The following is a 19,351-nucleotide window of genomic DNA, read 5'->3' on the forward strand; positions in this document are numbered from 1 at the left end:
TGGTGTAAATTCTTCTCCTTCTCCTCCCCTCGCCGTTCTCTGCTCTCCATTGGTCTTCATCTTTTAAGCAGCATGTGCCCATGATCTAACGTACTTTCTTCTGTGTGGTTGTTTCTTTGTTTCTTCTTGGAAAGCATTTTGTCATGGTGTTGATACCCTGCTCCAATTGGTGTTGCTTTTGCGTCATTTGGTCCCTGGACGTGTGAACAGCCCACTGGATGGATATATCGAATCTCTGCTGAAATCGGTACGCCTCGAACGAGAGAGATGGCCGACCCCCCACCCTTATGTTATTCTCGTTTCTTTGACCCCCTCTACATTTTCTCCTTGTGTAAATAGCGTCTTTTCTTTTCACCATTTTGGTCTGGGTATAGATGACACGACTACTCCATGAACTTGTTCGATATCGACTATTAGCTTTGTTATCTGGAGTATGCGTAACCCAGAGAATCACTCCTCTGGAAACCCACTCCAGTGTGTCGATGTACTCGAGATGCTGATCTTGCCCGTAAGCCCGGATGGAGCGCGGAAGGTCCTCCGACAGTCCTCATCAGTGAGATTGAAGCCAGGGAGAGTCAAGGTCGCCGTCTCTGAATGCTTATTAGTGTAACTGAAAATCCGGGCTCAACGTTGGCGTGACATACCCCTTCAATGTCGCCTGAATCTTGTCTTCATTACCATCTGACCACGAGGGTGGAGCATCAAGGTAGGCACCGTCTAAGGGTACTGACAAGAAGAGACTGATAGTACCGATGCCAGAACCAGGCGCAGCTCCAGGTCGACAGCCTCAGATAGAAGAACGCTACGCGTTCAGCGCTCAACGCCTTCCATCGCTCCGCGGCGCTTACCTACCTACTTCCCCAAACCCAATCGCCTGTCGGGTTGGTCAACGTGACTGACACATTGTGGGAAAAAGGAAAGGACCGCGCTGGGGAAGTGAAGTCGAGACAGGAAAGGTCCTCATGCCGCAGACGCAGCGGTAGATCGCGAACCGAGTCTGTATTAGCCCAATGAATTCAAACCGAACATGACTTCAGCCTGCGTGACCCGACGGACAGGAGTTTGAAAGTTGTATTGCGTTCAAGGCAAGCAGGCCAGATCTACGGCGAACGGCTGCTCCACCGGCAGCCCTATCCAGGTCAAATCGTGCAACATCTGCTGCCACACGGCCGCATCCCAATCTTCGGCCACCGCCGCGAATTCTGGGGCTCGAGGGGGGTCGTCGGGTACTGGTTGCGGTGATGTATGAGCGTTCTCAGCGTGCTGGATAGATGAAGGTGTTGTGTCTTCTCGATCTGGGGTGGACTGGGGCTGTGCCCGACTGCTCTCCAACCATGAGAGCATGGATCCAATCACTGCGCGGCAATTATCCCAAACGTCGTCTTGCCGGGACATCGCCTCCATCTTCTGCATAGCAGCCAGGCCGAGGTTGTGGATATCCTTGGGGTGGACGTCGACTGCCTTGCCCTTCGTCGCGGTGTCCGAGAGTAAGCTCAGCTTCGATAGCACCAGCAGGCCGTACCAGATGGATGTGTAGCTGAACATGGGAAGGTTGGGGGTGACGGAAGCCGGCGAGGCGAGGAACACGGTCACGGTGTTGAACGCGGAGCGCGCAATGGTCAGTAGTTGCTGTTTCTCGTACTGGCGATGGCCGTCCTTCTGCTGCCGCAGAGCGTGGCCGAGTACAATGGCAGGTATTGCGTTGAGCTCTAAACGCAGGGCCCCTAGTTGGGTCAGAAAATGGACGAGGCAAACTATTGGATCTCGGACGGGCATACAGGTATCACACTGTGTTTCCTGTACGAGAAGGTGCTCGATTCGATTCTCAAGTACCTCCAGAGAGCGAAAAAGTTCGTCCTTGCTCATCGCACGGGTAGGGTCTTCTACCTCTAGCTCCGATCGCCGAGCAAGCGATTGGATCTCAATTAGTGCTTTGAGAGACTGGTCCGTGGGATACTCCGCCCTTTGCCCTAAGCTGTTGGCACAATAGTCAACCCAGTCCGTATGTTTCATAACGAGCTGTCGCCGGAATATTGAGGCCCTTGCTCTGTTAGTCAACAGCCGTGTACCGCACATTCAAAGCTCTCACTTGGAACATAGATAGTAGCACCCTAGGAAGGCACGCTGTCCGTCCGGGGTCTGATAGAACGCTTGCCCTTTGGCTGGTTCCTCTGTTTCTTTTTCACTAGGGTAGTTGCGCTGCATCCTGAAGTTGTCGCATCTGTCCAGTCCCAAGTCCACAACGATGGCCATAGCCATCTGTAGAAGCATGTACACCTGGGTATGGTAAACGCGCCAATGATAGTGATACCATGCGATATGAACCAGTAGCCCCCGAAGAAGATCCATGTTTCTCTCCATGTTCATTACTATGCGGGTAGAGATCACAGCTCGCGCTTCGAGTTCTAGTTTCTGCTGGAGATCGGGCTTGTGCTCGAGACAGGCTGTTATTACGCACTGGAGGAGGAATGGAGACTGCTTGCCCAGCTCGACAAAGCTTGTTTCAGGTACAATGACGAATGGAAACAGGGGCATCAAATCCGTGCGGAACTTCAGGAGTAGCTCTTCGCCCTCAGTGATACTGAGAAATCCCCGTGTGATAAAGCTGTTGAGAGGTTCAGGTATAGCGCTTGGTTGTGACGAAGTATTACTGACTGTAGAAGGAGAAGGCATTTCTGTTATAGATGCCAACTCCATCCTCGGGTCCTAGTCGAAACAGTTGAGCGAAACTTCTTCTTGAGAGCATCGTTCGGAGAAAGATACCTTATCAGGATGTAATTGAGCAACAAGGGTGTTAACCTGTTGCTGGATGCTCTCGATGCGACTGTTTCTGGTGCCAGAGAGAGCAAGGTTACCCAACAGTTTACCCCTTAAGACAAGGGTACAGGATATGGCCGGGAGCTAACCTGATGCTTGCATTGCTGCGCGAGCTGTCTGGAGAAGCACAGTGACGATTGAGTCTGGCGCATCGTTGACACCGTCCATTCCCAACGGGAACGCACTTCACTTTCAATTGAATGCATCGGACGCAGGCATGCCGCCTCGAGGGGGCTTGAGGGTGCATTGGTCTCTGTACTGGGCGGTAGCTCTGGTCTCAAGGTAACTGAAGGAGTGACACTAAGGTAGAAAAGCCGGAGGTACGAAGTAGAGAAAGAGAGTACGGAGGCCAGCACGGCGCGGGGTCGGAGTCGGCCTCGGAGCCAGCCACAAAGCCGGGGCCGGCCTCGGCCTACTATACCAACAGATTACCCAATTCGGTAATCGTTGGTCCGATCCACGACCTTGACTTGGAGATCCGGCACAGCATAAAGCTGTGTTCTCATTGCCATGAACTATTCAGCACAATAGTTTCAAATCTGGATGAATCTTAGCTGGAAGATGTCTTCGACCCCTCCTGACGCGATGTCCAGAGCACAGCCAGTCTATCTGTGAAGCTTTACAGCATCCTGGCCGGAATCATGATAGCCAGGTTCCTAATATCATTAGACGTCTCCATCATCGCTACTGTAAGTTCCCCCTCAGTTCTGCTGCAATACTTTACCCTTCCTGAAACTGACATCCACTCCCAAAGGCGATCCCCTCAATATCAACCCAATTCCACGCTACAGCAGACATCGGCTGGTACGGCGCGACCTACCTACTGACAAATGTGCGCTCTCCAACCTCTCAGCGGCAAGCTCTCCTCCCTACTCTCGCTGCGATGGACCTACCTCACCTCCTATGGCATATTCCTGCTCGGCTGCCTGCTCTGCGGCGTGGCCAACAGCTCCAATACGAGCCGTCGCGGGCGCCGGAGGCGCCGGGGTCGTGTCGGGCGGCCTCTCAGTGATTGCATCGCTCACCACCCCGCAGCAGCGGCCACTGTTCACAGGCCTACTCACCTCTCTTTACGCCCTGGGCGCGGTGGTCGCCCCGATCATTGGCGGCGCGCTGGCCGAACAGCGTACGTGGCGGTGGTGCTTTCTCATCAACCTGCCAGCAGGCGCCGTGACGGTGGTGACACTGCTCTTATTCTTCCGCCCCCCTGCTTCTCCCACCAACGGAAGTATCCACCGTGCATCCCTCCTGAAACAGCTCGACCTACTCGGCTACGCGCTCTTCATCCCCTCCATCATCCTGGCGATGCTGGCGTTGCAGTGGGGCGGCGGCGAATATGCCTGGGGCTCGGCGACGGTGATCGGACTCTTCGTCGGCTGCGCAGTCACGATGACGATGTTTATCGTGTGGGAGTGCTACATGGGCAATAAGGCGATGATCCCTATCGCGCTGCTGCGGGACAGGGCGATCATGCTCAGTCTGGCCTTTGCGTTTGTGTTTATGGGGTCCTTCGTCATCCCGGTCTACTATCTGCCGGAATGGTTCCAGATCGTCCAGGCCGCGAGCCCCATGCGCAGCGGCGTCATGCTTCTGCCGTCGGTGTGCACGCAGGTGTTCGGATCTCTTGTTTCTGGACTCCTCGGTAAGTTCAAACCTCAGGCGCGGGTTCTCGCTATTTCACGAACAGTCGTACTGACGCACTGATCACAGCCAAGCACCTTAGCTACCACAACGCGTGGCTCTTCCTCGGCGCCGCCTTCCTCTGCATCGCCAACGGGCTCTACACCACATTCACGGTATCTTCAGGGTCTGCCTCCTGGATCGGGTACCAGATCCTCCAGGGCCTGGGCTGCGGCGTTGCCGCCCAGATGCCGTTGCTGATAGTGCAGCTGGTCCTGAAGCCTCGACCGCGCGACGTTCCCGTCGCGATCGCCACGGTGCTCTTCACGCAGTATTTTGGGAGTGCGGTGGTGCAGAGCATTGGGGGTGCCGTTTTTCAGAATGCACTCAGAAAACAGCTGCGGGATCGCGCTTCGTTGGATGATACGCAGATTGCGATGCTGCTGGGTGCTGGCACCCTCGGGGTGCGCGAGGTGGCTACGTGGGCGTTTGCGGACCGGTGGGCTGAGGTTATCGTGGCGTATAATGAGGCGATTACTACTGTGTTTGTGAGTGGGGTTTTCTGGGGTATGTGAGGTGTGCGCTGCGCTAACGATGCTAGTATCTTCCCATGGCTGGTAGCGCTCTGGCGTTTATCCTAGCCGGCGGAATTCCGTGGGCCAATACTCGCAGGACGAAGGGAGATGATGATTTGCTTGGTGCGAAGCGAGCTGACATGCTTCAGTCGGATAAGCAGGTCGCTGTGTGAGGAATCAGCTTGCTGCTCGCGGCCCTTGGGTAAGCAACACAAGCCCTGCGCAAAATCAGTGGCAACAACAATGCAAAGCATGATCCATAATAGGAAGGAAATACTTTTGAAGGAGGGTATCTATTAACCCAGATAGATTATATAACTAATAGAGCTAATGCCAATCAAGGCCAAAACAAACCCACATCATCTGATTCAAGTCTATAACGCGTACCGGAACTCCTTGTCCTGCTTGTCAGTCAGGTCATTGCTTGGTAACCCATTCTCATCGAGTTCGATTTGCGGATCAGTCCCCGGCAGCCCCGAAGACCTCATCTGCGAGTCACGTTTGCGGTTGTCAGCCGCACACAGGAAGCGATAGATGATGACGGCCACGAAGAGGAGACACCATGTCACGATCGACGTGATCACGCCCTCGGTATACCGTGGCTTGTGTGTCCACAGCTGCGGTGAACCGATGCAGCCCGCCGAGTATCCTATGAAGAACATGGTGTTCACGATCGCCCGTTTGGTGTTGCCCTTCACATTCGAGGCCGAGAGGGAGAGAAGTATAGACATTGATGCTGTGATGCAAGACGACTAAGCAGGGTCAGCATTAGTTTTCATTACCAGAGAGATTGAACAAGGGTTGGAAGTATTGTTCAGGTAAACTCACCACCCACGCAGCAACGATGAGCCCCCACTCCGCCGCGACATCAAGCTTCATCAAGAACACAGTCCCCACCAAAGGCGGGATGATCAGCACCAGGACGATCAGGGTCCGCTGCCGCGGGAACCAGTACACCAGGGCCGTTCCAACCCAGAGCAAAGCGACCTGCACGGCCCCGGAGGGCGCCGTGTAGAGCATTGTCTCCAGTTTGCTATAGCCGATGGACTCGATGACCAGCGACGCGAAGGTCAACACGGGGGACTGCATGGTGACCAGCACCCCGAACCAGAACACCGCCCAGGCCTTGGGGTCCCGCAGGGCCTCTCGCAGCTGCAGCCGGGAGAAGGACGTCTTGTCCCCGCCCTCGCGGTCCGCGGCCATGCGCAGCGACAAGACGGTCTTCTCGCGCGCGGTCAGAAACCAGGCGTCCTTGGGCCCGCTGGGCATCAGCACGAAGAACCCGATCCCCGCCGCCACGGTGAGCGCGCCGCAGAGCAGGAACAGCACCCGCCAGGGGGCCAGGGCCAGCGAGGCACTGTTCTTGCCGATGCCGTACATCAGCAGGCAGCCGATGACCTGGGCCACGCCGTTCATGGTGATCCAGAGCGCCGTGCGCACGGTGTGCTCCTGTTTGCGGTACCAGGTCCCCGTGATGGTCACGAACGCCGGGGAGACGGCGCCCTCGCTGAAGCCAAGCAGGAACCGGACGGTTGCGAACCCGGCGAAGTTCTTCGGTGCGGCGAGGCACATGCAGATGATTCCCCATATGATGCTGTCATGGAGGTGGGTACGCATCAGCTCGACTTGTTTGTGTTCAGTGATCCCTCTGAGGAGAGGATAAGGGGGGGGGGAACGTACACGGTTGCACCAACAAACTTGGTCAGTGGAAGCCGACTCATCAGATAAATGAAGGGATATTCTGCGACAAGCTGGCCCACATAGAATATTGAGCTGGACCATGAGTATTGTGAGTTCGTTAGGTTAAGGTCTTGGATCAGACCGAACACGGCTGCGTAGCTCAGACTCTGCTTGTCAAGGTATTGCAGGAAGAACACGAAGCACATCTGCGACGATGAGCATCATCAGCGTCGTGCATCTCTATTGCATCATAGATAGGAAGCTCACAAATGGCAGAATGACCATGTCAATCTTTCGTAGCACTGCCTTTTCTTCTTCCGCGGTATACGCATCGGATCCCACCGCGACAACCTCGCTACTCCTGCGAGTACCATGGTCTTTTTTCTCTGGATCGCTCATTGTTGGAGGAGCTTAGGAGTGAGTCTATGTGTCTTGTACAGTTGAAAGAAAGCAACAAGGAGACATCTGGGCTTGTCGTCTGAGAATGTGACTGGTGCTGAGGATGCAGCCTGTTTGCCGGTCGACTCGGACCTCTAAACACAAGATAGGATTCGCCAGGGATGATATATGGTCGGCATCACACCCTAGATTTCTCAATTGACGAATCAGAGACTCTTATCTTTCCAAGTTCCAGTATAAAAGTTGGTCCATTAGCGATGGTGATAAGCATGACCAGCGATACGAACGAATGGAGGGATGAGGGTCGTCGATCCGATGCCAGCTCGGCAATCTGCACGGCCAACTTCCCGACTACGACAAGGTCATCTGCGATGCGACCGATCATCACCATCCATATGTCAGCCATCTCTGCTAGAAACTTTTCTTGATCTCTTTTCCTTTTCCTTAACTTGATCCCCCTCAACCCAAACATACTCATCATGCCTCATCACCCACCAGTTCCAGGCTCCGACATCAAGCCTTGGGCCCGCGCAGCCCCGCGTGGGTATCTCTTCACCAACGCCAACATCGTGGATGTACAAGAGGGCCGTATCCTGGAGAATGCCAACCTCATCACCCGCCACGGGAAGATTGAATCCGTCTCCGCGGCTGCTTCCTCGCCGGAGCCTCCTTTCGCTTCTGACTTGAAAGTCATCGACTGCGAAGGCCACTATCTATGCCCGGGCCTCTTCGACGCCCACGTCCACCTGTGCGCCGTCCCCGGCTACAAAGACCTCTCCAAAGCATTCGGCAACTCCGATCACGCATCCCTACTGCGGCAGCCCTTCGTCGCGGCCCAGATGCTGCACCGCGGCTTCACGAGCGTCCGCGACTGCGGCGGCGCCCAGCTAGCCCTGAAGGAAGCCATCGACGACGGGGTCTTCCCGGGGCCCCGACTCTTCATCTCGGGCCACGCGCTCTCCCAGTTCGGCGGCCACGGCGACCTGCGGGGTCCGCACGACCAGACCGAATGCTGCGGCGGGCTGCACAGCAACAACCACCTGGGCCGGCTCTGCAACGGCGTGCCCGAGTGCATGGCCGCCGTGCGCGAGGAGATCCGGTGCGGCGCCGACTTCATCAAGATCATGGGCTCCGGGGGCGTCGCCTCGCCGACGGACAAGCTCGAGCACCTGCAGTTCACCACCGCCGAGCTGGAGGCCATGGTGGAGTGCGCGGACAACGCGGGCACCTTCGTCACCGCGCACGCCTACACCGTCCAGGCCATCCGGCACTGCATCGACCACGGCGTCCGGGGCATCGAGCACGGGAACTTCGTCGACCCGCCCACGGCCCGGCTGATGGCCGAGCGCGGCGTCTACCTCACCCCGACCCTGATCGCCTACGCGCAGATGGCCTCCGAGCAGTGGCAGGGCTACCTGCCGCCCGAGTCGCAGGCGAAGAACGCCCAGGTGCTGCAGTCCGGGCTGCACGCCCTGAAGATCGCGGCCGAGGCCGGCGTCAAGATGTGCTACGGGTCCGATCTGCTGGGGCCGTTGGGGTCGGCCCAGACGCAGGAGTTCGCCCTGCGCGCCCAGGTGCTCTCCCCGCTGGAGATCCTGCGCAGTGCGACCGTCCATCCGGCCCAGATGATGGGCTGCGGGGAGGTGATTGGGCAGATTAAGGAGGGCTTTCGCGCGGATGTGGTCTTCCTCAACCAAAATCCGCTCGAGGATGTCACGGTGTTTGATCGGCCCGAAGAGCATGTGCTTGGGGTCATGAAGGATGGCCGCGTGTGTAAGAGTCGCTGGAGCGCGCTGGCGGAGGATGCCGAGATTCCGGTTCGTGTTAAATATAACTGAGTGACTTATGGTAGTAGATGCCTGGAATTGATTTCTAATCCTCCAGTGAATGAGTCTTCTGGGGGTCTGGCTTTTCTTCTTCTTCTTCTTCTTCTTCTTCTTCTTCTTCATCTTCATCTTCATAATGCAGGTCTTGTAGATACAGCACAAGAAGGTTTTTATGTGCTGAACGAGTAGCCTGCGGAAGTTTTGATAAGGAAAGCGCGAGACGGCTCAGTCAGGGCTGTGACTGCTTCAAGTGGGCATCTACAAAGAGCGAGATATGAGAAGGCGTGGCTATGACCTCTCCGACTTATCGCCATAGATGTAGTATGCAGATGGCTTCTACAATCCTTGGTTCGATAACCATAAATACGATCATTCCATTTGGCCCATGAGACCCGAGAAATCCAGAGCATCGCCCAGAGCATCTAGTCCAGTCAGTCCCATCAAGAACGACTGCTCATCATTGTGTAGGCCAGAGAAAAAGTCGTTTGGTACGAGCGGATTAGAAGGCCCTGAAGAGAGATTCGAAGAATCCCGAGGAATGGACAACGCCCCTGGGGTGTGCAGCTCCATCTGAGTTTGCCAGGTGGCCGGCGCTGCCAACCATGACTCTGCATGCCGGTCTCTACTCTCCCCCCTCGAAGGGGCTTCGTCTCGTGGATGAACCACACAGCATTCGCGACTTTTGGGGTCCTCTTGTACCGCGAACCACTCCAGCCACTGGTTGTAGCCCAGATGCGTATTCAAGTGGGAAGTCTCGCGAGACAGGACAGGACTGTCAAGCTGTTGCAGCTTACTCGCAGCTTCATTTGTGATTGATTGCACCGCTTCAACAAAACTCACGCCTAATTTGGCAGTCATATTCCCCGTGGCCATCTTCCGCAGACAGTTGAATCCCAGCTCCACCCGACTGTCGTACCCGGAATCGCGTTCCAAGATTCCTGAGACCAAAGTAACGATAGTTGCGATGCTGCAGCCCTGGAAGTCGGTGAACGAGAACCTGGTGATGACTCGATGTCGCGTCAAGTTCTCGAAAAGCCGCAGGATCTTCCTCGCAGCTTTCGTGCAATCATTGGCCAGGCTCTTGACCTTGTCGCTGATATCCGGTGCGTCACGATCGGCGGGCGGTTTCAACCTGGTCCTAGCCACAGTTACCAAGGCGACCTTGCCCATCGTGATCATTGCATAATAGTAGTTCAGGTACAGATGGGCTATGGCTCGATATTTCCAGCTGCTTGGCGGGATCTGGTCGAGCTTCAGATTAGGGGGAAGTGATCGCTTCCATGCTTTGAGATCATCTTTCCATGTCGATTGAGATAGGTCTGCTGAGCTGGGCAGTCCATCACTAGGATATGTCAGTATAGTTGTCGTCCTCCATTGAGGGAAAGTAGCATACGCAGGACCGGCGATTTCGTCAAGTATTCTGACCAAGCGAACGTAAGCCAGCTGGCAATCGAGGTTCTCGAACGGTTGAGCTCGATCAAGGGCGGCGCTCTGGGACGGGTATGGCGCAGTAATTATCCGCGTATCAATCGAGCGAGGTTGGTTCAACTTCACAGTGGTACAACTTTGATCGACTTAGCAGAGATTCCAGTAGGGCGAGGGAGAGCCCTGGAGCACGAGCCACGCACCGTTCCAGCGAATAGATAGACCACCAGAGACGATATCTCACTTCTCGATCTCGCTCAGTCATGGACAGATCTTCTGAGTTGAGATGAAGGTCGCATGCTAGAGCTTTTCGTAATGCTAGTCCCAGGTAAACGTAGGATGTCCCAATCGCACTTGCAGGCATGAAATATACCCCCAGGACAAATGGGGCTTGAACTGATCTCAAGCATGAGCGCTCAACAATATCTGGTATGAGGGTCTTAGCATGAACGGCAAATCCACGCCCGAGATCTACGTTCTCCTTAGGTTGGCTAGGCTCGAATCCTGCGGGCTTCTCCAGCGGTGTCCACTGACTCCCCAGAGCGAAGGTGGCCATGGCAAGACAGACAAAGGCCGAATCCAGTCTCAAAGGCGAGCTGGAATTTGTATAGAACTCATCAACGTCGGCGAGCATCTGGGCTTGATCGAAGTAGAAGAAAACATCGGTGGCGTGCTTCATGAAGACGTGTAGCAGGAAGTCGGCCACTGGACGGGGAGGGAACGCATCGATGGCTGCTTGAAGTCTTGATAGTTCGGAGGGATGTTGCCCTCTTGGTTGAGTCATTCTCTTGAAAGCATCAGTCACATAATGATTCGCCGCGTTGAAGCATGGAAGCATACCGCCTGCATCGCAACCATCTCCCGTTCTTCCGGAGCATGGTGGGGTCCAAGCGAGAATGCTTCTCGAAGCCGAGATAGGAAATTGGGCCATAGAACTCGTTTCGACTGATCTGCAATGACATGTGTCGATAGACCCTGCGACAGAACAGAGGCTGGGGATAGCAGTTCGGAGTTTTCAACAGCTGCATGGTCTGGGAACCGTCTTGTAGAATCGATGGTTGCGCTCGGGGATTGCGCAGGGACTTGGGAAAGTAGTCGAATCGGTGGTTCAGTCCCTGGCGCGTCTCCTCTAGCAGTCAGCAGTCAGTTGCGTAGCCCAAATCTCGATGAGGGAAACATGCTGATGGCTTTCATACTTCTCGAACCTGCAATCTAGGTTCCTGAGTGCACATCGCTGACATCTGTGGTGTGCATCCATCCGAGGGTTACCCCTTGCTGGGATACATTTGCTTTTCCTTCTCTTGCATATAGTGCACCTGTCAGCTGGTCAATATGCACTCCATTAGCAAAGTGTGTTCAATGGCCATTGGCTCTCACGCTCGTGGTGCTCTCTTTCGATCCTCATCTGCAACGCGCCGCCGTCGTCTCCGCCTCTCTGCAGTACTAGACGAATCCATTGTCGACACGGCAGCCTGGCACTCATGTGACGACTTCGATTATCTCATCAAGAAGTCTGGATTCCTATGTACCTGCGGTTGTGTACAGGAATGATCGAGTCGGCAATCTGTCCCGGACCAAGTACAGTACAGACATCCGACCCTCGGAAACGCGCCCTCGCTTATCTTCTCCGCAATCTCGGTGCGGGGGAGGTTTGCCGACGCGATTGATAACCTTACCAGTCAGCACTTAATTGGCCAAGGTATTGACTTTGTTACTTGTGGAAAGTAATGGAAAGTGCAAGTTGAGAATGCTCTTTATGAGTCTATCTACCGAAGCCACAGACTGCCATGCCAAAGCTCAACCCCGCTTACAAAATCCGTATATGCTAACACGATTATTTACAGGTCTACAGTACAGTACATCCAACAAGAGCCACCGCCGCCACCGCCAACGTGAAAACCAGAATCACCTCAAAACGAGACACGCTGCCAATCGTCTGTCTCGACTACATCCACAAGCAGATCTTTCCGCTTGCCGTACCGCCCGCCACCCAGTTCTTACTCCGATGGAAGACCGCCACCGCGGGAACGGCCGTGATGCCCTCGCCGCCGAGCTGAGCCAGTTGGTCTCCGGAGGCGCTGTAGACGTCGACGAAGCGGTTCATATTGCCAATGCAGAAGCGCTGGATGGGGGATTGAGGGTTCTGCTGCCATTGAGGGCGAAGACTTGGGAAATTGTTAGTAAATTGGTTTTGCGACACTATTGAAGGAATTGTTTGTTGAGGGAACATACATGGTAACCCATCGTCCCGTCTGACAATTATGTCTGACGACAGTTTGGGGCTTCAACTCCTCTTCGGAGAGTGTATGGCCTTGCTCCCACGTGTTGATTCCCTTGGGACCGCTAAGGTCGTAGATCTTGATGGTGTCATCGTACGAGGAGGTAGCAATTTGGCCGGCACTGTTAAAGGCAGCGTGCGACACGGAGAGTCGACTGTAGTGCTCGCCGACAGGAACCCAGGACGACTGCTCGTCGTCTTCCTCTTGTACCTGGCGTCGGGTGGACCGTCCAGCGGCTTTTGTGGGGGCTTGCAGCATGCGGAGATCCCAGAGGCGCATGGACCGATCGAGAGAGGCAGTTGCGAAGTAATGGGGTCGCGCGGGGTAGAGGGAAAACCCTCCGATCTTCTTCTCGGCGAGACGCCAGGTGGTCACGGATTGCGGTTTCGAGCGCTCGAGACGCGTGTCGTAGCGCCCAAATTCACCGTCTAAGGTCGTCCAATAGAGGACGTGCGGGTCGTCGGCGGCCATGTCGAGGCCCGAGATGGGGACGTCGTCGGACGTGGATTCGGGGGCGTATTGCTCGACGCTGGTGGACTTCTCGAGGTCGGTCGCGCGGATGCTGCTGTCGTAGCTGGCGGTGTAGATGCGGGTTGGGGTGGAAGGATGGATGTAGATGGAGCTGATGGTGCGAGTGTGCGGTTTGAGGGTGGTGAAGCTGGGGTCGGGGTCCTCATCGTCCTCGTACTCGTCGCCGGATTCCTCGGCCTTGATCGCGTTGGTCCGCTCTTGCGCTGCGTCGAGGATGCCGATGTGGCCCAGTTTGTCGCCAGCAAAGAGAAGGGGCTTCGTCTCGGTGGGGTGGAAAGCCATCGTGTAAATTCTTTCCGGAGTGAGTTTGATGCCTGTTGTTGGCGTGATGATTAGTATAGAAGTTCCAAAGTCTGGAAGATGGGGGCAAACAAACGATTAGGCTCCCACGCCTCCCAAAGCTTCAACCCGCTCATCTCCTCCCTCAATGCTTTGAGGTCTTTATCCGTCGTCTGCTCGATATCATCCTCGTCGAACGTGCGCTGGTACGGCATCGCTACGCCCTTGGTGACCACATCCACACCGATCAGACTATCCCCCGACAGCTTCTGCCCATACACCACCATCTCGTTGAACGAGAAGGCGTCCGACTTGCGCACGCGCTTCGCCCGTTCCGCCGCCTGCAGCGCCGCATCCTGCTCCTCCGCTTTCCGCTTGGCAACCTCGCTCTCCGCCGCGATGCCCCTCAGCCGCGACGACATCCGGCGCGGCACCGGCGACGCCTCCTCCTGTTTGACGCGCTTCACAGGCGTTTTCTTCTTGACGCGAGCGGACTGATCCCGTGATGAGGGGGTCCTGGAAGGCTGCATCTTGGGCGGGAAGAGCCCCGAGGACTGCGCCTCCAGGGAGAGCTTCTTGAGGAGCGCATCGCGTTCGGCAATGTTGGCCAGGCGCTGCTTTTCGAAGTCGGAAATCTCCTCACCCATTGTGTCTTATTTAAAAATGTGACTATCGGCTATCAACGATTGGGTAGGGACAGGTCAAAGGCTAGAAATTCAGAAAAGATAGAAGACGAGGCGAGTGGCGCACGCAAGAAAGCTTTGCGGACGGAAAGAGTGGACGGGACTGCGATGCATTTGCTGGAGAAGGCGGCGCGTCTGGGCCCGCCGCGTGGTCACGTGACCTTAATTGGACGGGCGGCGGCAACCGGCAAAAATGAAATAATTTCATTTCCTCCGCGGAAGTTTATTCCCTCGAGTTTTTGGTCCGCAAGCCTGGGGTTTTTTATTTTTTGCCTTCCGATTCTCTTCCACCATCACGTTTTGCATTAGTGTTGCATACACTGCAGAAAGAGCATGATGAGTGCTCGCAATGCTCGCGCCTGGCTGGCCCTGGCCCGGGCGACTCGCAACTCCTCTGTTCCATTTCTCTATCAGACTCGCACGCTCGCCGCGGTGCCCAAATTGCGATATCAGCACCGACAGCTCCAGCGTCAACAGACTCAGTCAATGTTAATGTCAACCGAGGCGCAACAACAACAACAGTCACAGGAACAATCACAAGAACCAAATGACAGTACAGAATACTCTAAACCTGAACCTCCAGCACAACAAAGCACACCACCAGCACCCCGGCCCGGACGTCGCAGCTTCCTCAAACGCAAAGCCGCCTCCGTATCCTCCTTCGCCGCCCTCCCATCGCAGTCTTCCCTAAACCCGCTTAAACCTCCTCCCCGCGCCTTAACGATGATGACGAATAGCGAGAAACAAGCCTTTGGCGAGATGCTCGAGGCCCTTGGCGCCGGAGCCGATCTCAAATCCAACAGCGCGTTACCTACACTGTCAGCATGGCCGCCGCCGGCGCCCCAACCCTCAGCGCCTGGCGTCGCTTTTCCAGATTCATCCTCTCCCTACGAAGCCGAACAACAAACCGAATCCGAATCCCAACCTCCCGCCAACGAACCCACCGAAGATGAGCTCCACGAAATGTCGCAGATCTCCGCCATCTTCGAGTCCGTCCTCCAGGATCTGAAGGAGCGCAAGGTCCGGCGGCAGCGGCAACAGCAGCAGAAACTGGAGAAACGCGGCCAATCATCCCTGGTGACCCCGTACTCGACCTCGTACCATGCCGGTGGTGACGACCCGGCGGCGTTGCCGGCGAGTTCTTCGCTGACGGAATTCATCGAGCTGCGGCTGAAGAGAGGCGATTTCATCAACGCGCAGTTGACGGAGTGGCTCACGCGGAACCTCGTCTCGACGGAGCAGGCGGTGGAGGCGGTGGTGCTGCGCGAGAGCCATGTGATCGAGACGGCGCTGCTGAGGGCGGTCAAGAGGAAGCATGGGGACAGGAGGCTCTGGGATGCTTGTCGCGAAATTGTCTTTCCGCTCGTTCATGTTCTGGAAGAGGATGTGGGGATACAGCATTCCGAGGCAAAGGTGGACGAGACGGAGGTGCTGAAGGATGGATCTGACAATATGTTCATCGCGCCTGAGGAACCAGCGGAGGTGGAAGATGATCCTTGGGACGTTAAGGTGGAGGTGGAGTATGAGGAGGCTAGTGAATCGCAGGAGAGTGAGAGTTCAACGGCCGAGAATGGGGAAGTACAGCAAGAGGGAGAGGCAGAGAATAACAACAAGGACATCGAGCTGGAAGGGGAGAGTTCCTACAAATTGGTTGTTCCCGAGGGCGTGCCCATCTCCTCGGTCGTCGCCGAACTATACCCCAAGATGCTCCTGGCCGCCTTCCGCCTGCTGAACCTGCACTCCCCGGCGTCGACGCTGATCGGCCAGTTCCGGTCCACGATCCGCCTGATGGGCCCCACGTCCGCCGTGCTGGGCGGCTCCACCGGGCTCTACAACGAGCTGATCTACTTCTACTGGCGTGGGTGCCAGGACCTGCCGGCCGTGGTCGCCCTCATGCACGAGATGGACGTCACCGGCGTGGAGCCGGATGCCCGCACGGTGCGGATCCTGGGCTCGATCGCCACCCAGCGCACGCGCGACCTCAAGGCGCATTGGCAGCGGAATATCGGCTCGCTCCCTCGGCCACGGAACCCGTCAGAGAAAGTGCGCGTCGGCCGCGAGACGTGGTGGGATCTGGCGCCGAACCGCAAGGCCTTCCGGGCCTTGTACGATGACGATGGGTGGGTCGCCAAGGTGAAAGCGCGGGTCGAAGAGCTGAGGCGCCGCGAGCAGATGAACAAGCCCCAACGAAGAAACTAGCAGCGTCGAGGTTGATTGTATGGAAACATTTCGGAAATATCCCCTCATCGTGTATAATATCTTGTAAAGTACATGTACAAACCCTAGACCAGTATACAAGCGGCGAACTCTCTCTCTCGATGAAACAACAAGATAGAAAGAAAGAAGAAGGATGATTAAATATGATAAAACAAGGACCCGAATTCCTTTCCCCTGTTCCTTCTTAGATCTTCAACCCCCAACTCCGTCCCAACCCCACCGCCGTCGACCCCATGAATCCCAGGCACTCCCGCACCCCTGTGAGCTTATCCCCGACGGCGCGGGCGTCCGCCCACCGGCGCGCCACGAACTCCTCCGTCTCGCGCAGTCCGGCACTCGTGTCGCGGGTCATCACAAAGTCCGAAGCCGCGTACACCGCCGCCACGGCCATCCGCTTCGAGTACCACGAGGCATCGACGGATTTGTCACCGGCCAGGTTGAGGATGTCGTCCGCCAGGGCGTGGAGTTCCGAAAGGGAGAGGGGGATGTTCTCCCCGAGGGACATGACCGCCAATGCCTGAGTCGCAGAGAAAATAATTATGTTAGTTATCGTTGTTTATTTCTCTGTGTGTGCCTGTGTGTGTATGCTCTCTGGCTGGGAATTGATAGTCCAATGGGGGGAATGACTCACATCCTGCCATTGATCCTTGACCTCGGCGTTCATGCGCAAGCGTTCCATCAACAGGATCTGGATCTTGTCGTCGACGGAGCGCACGGCGCCCGAGGGATAGGTGGTGGTGGTAGCGGAAAACAGGCCATCGGATTCGACCTTGGAGCGCAGCAGGCCGCGGCGGCTGGCGAGCCAGAAGAGGATCAGGTCGAATTCGCCGCGGGGGAGGAGCTGCACGGAGACATCCAGGAAGCCGGCGTCGCGGGCCCCGAGCGTGAGGGCGTTGCGGGAGAAGCCGTGCGTGGGGACGTGGTGCAGGGCGGCGGAGAGGATGGTCGTTTGCGAGTTGGTGTAGTCGTGGGGTGGGGTGGGGTGGTGGTCGGAGTGGTAGGTGCGCGGGGAGTGAGAGAGACGGAGGGGCGTGGGTGAGGTTGTTTGAGGGGCCCGGGGGTTGAGGGTTCGGTTGTTGGGTCGGGTGGTGGTGTGGATTTGCGATTGGGGTTGGCGGAGATGGGTTCGGGGAGCGAGGGGGAGGGCGGCGCGCGGGGAGGAGGCGTGGCAGAGGCCTCGCCGGGTGAGGGGGAGGAGGGAGGTTGGTCGGGTCATGGTTTCGTGGGGTAGTCGTTGAGGAGAGGGTTTGAGGGAGGTGGACGAGAAGGTAGAGCAGGAGAGAGAGATTTGCGGTGGTGATGGCGGTTGGAAGAAAGTCGGGAATGTCGGCGGGAGGAATTTGTTAAGCGGTGGCCTGAGCGGAGCCAAGATTGCCCTGCCATACTCGCTGGCGCCGGGGAGAACCACTGAATGATTTAACTGCAGTGGGATTGGTCTGTGGTGGATGTTTACCATGTGGCTGTATTTTGAAATACTAGGATGAAATCAGTTGCTTTTGTGTGAATATGTGTATCTTTGTACTAGAGCTGAATTATGCTACTATAAAGTAGTCAGAATACCTCCTACCCAGATAGTCAAGTACAGTACAGTACTCCGTAAGTACAGGACTCCTACTAGAGGAAAGTCAGGGAATTATGTACACAGTGAATAAAGTCAAATCTCCACCCTCCTCCACCACCACCACCTAGACTCGATGCCAGAATCTTATGAATATTGGTGGAGTGAAATGTTGGTCCAGGTAACTAGCTTTGTGGTACCTGAAGATCTTCCCTGTCAATGACCATTGGTAGTGGTTGGTTCTATTGTAATAGGAATATTGTTGTAGTCTTTTAATAACACTATTATTATTGAATTAGACCTGATCAATCTGACTGATCTCTTCTACCGATTCTGTTTATATACTAGTAGTAAGAGAAATCCTCTAATCCACTCCGGACTACCTAGTTTATAGATCATTCTCACAATTTTTACCGTCGAGACTAACGGGCTATTTCAGACTACTTCCGACTAGCGATGTCCCTTTCATCTTATCTATTCCCTCCCTTCCTTCGACCCCCGCCCACTCATCCTGTCATCATCCGCATCCGCATTCCACGTCCTCTTCTCCCATCCACTCATCCGCCTCTCCTTCCACTTACACACCTTTTATCTTCTGCCTTTCCCCCCCCCCCCCCTACTCTGACCGATTGCTTGCTGCCGACTTTCTCAATTTATCACTGTCTGTCTAGAAACCATCATGGGTGGGTTTGTCTCTCAATTGTCTCTCGTCCCGTCCTACTTGCATTGCTTTTCGTTTACTGCTTCATTGAATCTGCCTTCCCCCCCCCCTCCCTCCGTGGATCATATTTGGTCATCCTCCCCTCCAGACGAGCCAGTCCGGTGACTGCACGTTCATGTTTGGTGCATCCTCAATCCCTTTCCCCCTTGTAGACGCCGTCCAGTCGAGCCCTTGCCCGAGTTAGAGACACCAGAAGCCCACGATACACAATTGGGAATGAGGACGAAGGCTGTGGCGTCTATGCTACCCTCATCCATGTCTTTTATCAGTTCACTTCTATTGCTGGCTGGCATGGAGACGGTATCAGGTTGTCTCTGAAGCTGTCAGTCAGGGTGACAAGAGGACGCGGGCAGCGGGAAGAAGGGAAACCAACGAGGCCAATCACATACTGTGGACCTGCAGGTTGAGGAGAGACAGACACGGGCTGGAACCATGAGTGATTGAGCGGAGGGAGAGAGAGTGAGTGAGTGAGTGAGTGAGTGAGTGAGTGAGTGAGTGAGTGATTGTTGACTGACTGCTTGCTGGCTTGCTATTGCTGCCGCTGCTGTTGCTGGTGGTTGCTGGCTGCTGGTTGTTATTGTGCTCCTACTGCTCCTGCTCTTCCATTCTACTGCATTACCACCTTATGATTACTACTACTACTACCACCACCACCACCACCACCACCACTACCACTACCACTACCACTACCACCACCACCATCGTTTCCGTCTGCCAACCAACGAGTGTTCGTTCCCTTTT

General features: G+C 55.6%; 8 protein-coding genes across 8 annotated transcripts; 3 read left to right on the plus strand and 5 right to left on the minus strand.

The window, feature by feature from the left end:
* Window positions 1-1,080: 1,080 nt before the first annotated feature.
* On the minus strand, window positions 1,081-2,985 carry BO86DRAFT_417038 (uncharacterized protein; the record flags this gene model as incomplete). The annotated part of the gene is made up of 4 exons (XM_025675013.1): window positions 1,081-1,724; window positions 1,779-2,041; window positions 2,090-2,675; window positions 2,907-2,985. The coding sequence occupies 4 exons, from the start codon at window positions 2,983-2,985 to the stop codon at window positions 1,081-1,083; spliced, it is 1,572 nt and encodes a 523-aa protein (XP_025530418.1).
* A 1,011-nt stretch (window positions 2,986-3,996) lies between these two features.
* Window positions 3,997-5,185, plus strand: BO86DRAFT_333719 (MFS transporter; the record flags this gene model as incomplete). Its single annotated transcript, XM_025668826.1, has 3 exons — window positions 3,997-4,459; window positions 4,528-4,985; window positions 5,039-5,185. The coding sequence occupies exons 1-3, from the start codon at window positions 4,123-4,125 to the stop codon at window positions 5,183-5,185; spliced, it is 942 nt and encodes a 313-aa protein (XP_025530419.1). The 5' UTR covers window positions 3,997-4,122.
* Window positions 5,186-5,369: 184 nt separating this feature from the next.
* BO86DRAFT_333721 (MFS general substrate transporter) lies at window positions 5,370-7,338 on the minus strand. Its single transcript, XM_025668827.1, has 4 exons — window positions 6,960-7,338; window positions 6,693-6,898; window positions 5,841-6,606; window positions 5,370-5,764 (listed from the first exon to the last, which is right to left on the minus strand). Exons 1-4 carry the CDS (start codon window positions 7,089-7,091, stop codon window positions 5,387-5,389), a joined length of 1,482 nt encoding a protein of 493 aa, XP_025530420.1. The 5' UTR covers window positions 7,092-7,338; the 3' UTR covers window positions 5,370-5,386.
* A 119-nt stretch (window positions 7,339-7,457) lies between these two features.
* Window positions 7,458-8,929, plus strand: BO86DRAFT_357153 (uncharacterized protein; the record flags this gene model as incomplete). The annotated part of the gene is made up of 1 exon (XM_025669694.1): window positions 7,458-8,929. The coding sequence occupies exon 1, from the start codon at window positions 7,571-7,573 to the stop codon at window positions 8,927-8,929; it is 1,359 nt and encodes a 452-aa protein (XP_025530421.1). The 5' UTR covers window positions 7,458-7,570.
* Window positions 8,930-9,286: 357 nt separating this feature from the next.
* On the minus strand, window positions 9,287-11,856 carry BO86DRAFT_446490 (uncharacterized protein; the record flags this gene model as incomplete). Its single annotated transcript, XM_025676524.1, has 6 exons — window positions 11,720-11,856; window positions 11,548-11,658; window positions 11,183-11,384; window positions 10,546-11,129; window positions 10,311-10,481; window positions 9,287-10,259 (listed from the first exon to the last, which is right to left on the minus strand). The coding sequence occupies exons 1-6, from the start codon at window positions 11,797-11,799 to the stop codon at window positions 9,287-9,289; spliced, it is 2,121 nt and encodes a 706-aa protein (XP_025530422.1). The 5' UTR covers window positions 11,800-11,856.
* A 261-nt stretch (window positions 11,857-12,117) lies between these two features.
* On the minus strand, window positions 12,118-14,197 carry BO86DRAFT_446491 (WD domain protein). The gene is made up of 3 exons (XM_025676525.1): window positions 13,529-14,197; window positions 12,575-13,466; window positions 12,118-12,507 (listed from the first exon to the last, which is right to left on the minus strand). Exons 1-3 carry the CDS (start codon window positions 14,076-14,078, stop codon window positions 12,288-12,290), a joined length of 1,662 nt encoding a protein of 553 aa, XP_025530423.1. The 5' UTR covers window positions 14,079-14,197; the 3' UTR covers window positions 12,118-12,287.
* Window positions 14,198-14,365: 168 nt separating this feature from the next.
* BO86DRAFT_387144 (uncharacterized protein) lies at window positions 14,366-16,355 on the plus strand. Its single transcript, XM_025671514.1, has one exon. It carries the CDS (start codon window positions 14,607-14,609, stop codon window positions 16,311-16,313), a length of 1,707 nt encoding a protein of 568 aa, XP_025530424.1. The 5' UTR covers window positions 14,366-14,606; the 3' UTR covers window positions 16,314-16,355.
* On the minus strand, window positions 16,355-17,630 carry BO86DRAFT_387146 (uncharacterized protein). Its single transcript, XM_025671515.1, has 2 exons — window positions 16,963-17,630; window positions 16,355-16,848 (listed from the first exon to the last, which is right to left on the minus strand). Exons 1-2 carry the CDS (start codon window positions 17,545-17,547, stop codon window positions 16,516-16,518), a joined length of 918 nt encoding a protein of 305 aa, XP_025530425.1. The 5' UTR covers window positions 17,548-17,630; the 3' UTR covers window positions 16,355-16,515.
* Between the last annotated feature and the right edge of the window lie 1,721 nt (window positions 17,631-19,351).

Source organism: Aspergillus japonicus, assembly GCF_003184785.1.
Source record: "Aspergillus japonicus CBS 114.51 unplaced genomic scaffold BO86scaffold_9, whole genome shotgun sequence".
Lineage (NCBI taxonomy): Eukaryota > Fungi > Ascomycota > Eurotiomycetes > Eurotiales > Aspergillaceae > Aspergillus > Aspergillus japonicus.

Bases quoted from the DNA above. Each gene is read 5' to 3' on its own strand.
- BO86DRAFT_446491 (XM_025676525.1), bottom strand. From the start codon at position 14,078: ATGGGTGAGGAGATTTCCGACTTCGAAAAGCAGCGCCTGGCCAACATT. The intron at 13,467-13,528 runs GTTTGTTTGCCC...CGCCAACAACAG, and splicing joins GGAGGCGTGGGAGCCTAATC to GCATCAAACTCACTCCGGAA. The intron at 12,508-12,574 runs GTATGTTCCCTC...CAATTTCCCAAG, and splicing joins ACGGGACGATGGGTTACCAT to TCTTCGCCCTCAATGGCAGC.
- BO86DRAFT_387146 (XM_025671515.1), bottom strand. From the start codon at position 17,547: ATGACCCGACCAACCTCCCTCCTCCCCCTCACCCGGCGAGGCCTCTGC. The intron at 16,849-16,962 runs GTGAGTCATTCC...TCTGCGACTCAG, and splicing joins TCAAGGATCAATGGCAGGAT to GCATTGGCGGTCATGTCCCT.
- BO86DRAFT_387144 (XM_025671514.1), top strand. From the start codon at position 14,607: ATGTCAACCGAGGCGCAACAACAACAACAGTCACAGGAACAATCACAA.
- BO86DRAFT_333721 (XM_025668827.1), bottom strand. From the start codon at position 7,091: ATGAGCGATCCAGAGAAAAAAGACCATGGTACTCGCAGGAGTAGCGAG. The intron at 6,607-6,692 runs GTACGTTCCCCC...CCTCCATGACAG, and splicing joins AAGTTTGTTGGTGCAACCGT to CATCATATGGGGAATCATCT. The intron at 5,765-5,840 runs GTGAGTTTACCT...GACCCTGCTTAG, and splicing joins TCATCGTTGCTGCGTGGGTG to TCGTCTTGCATCACAGCATC.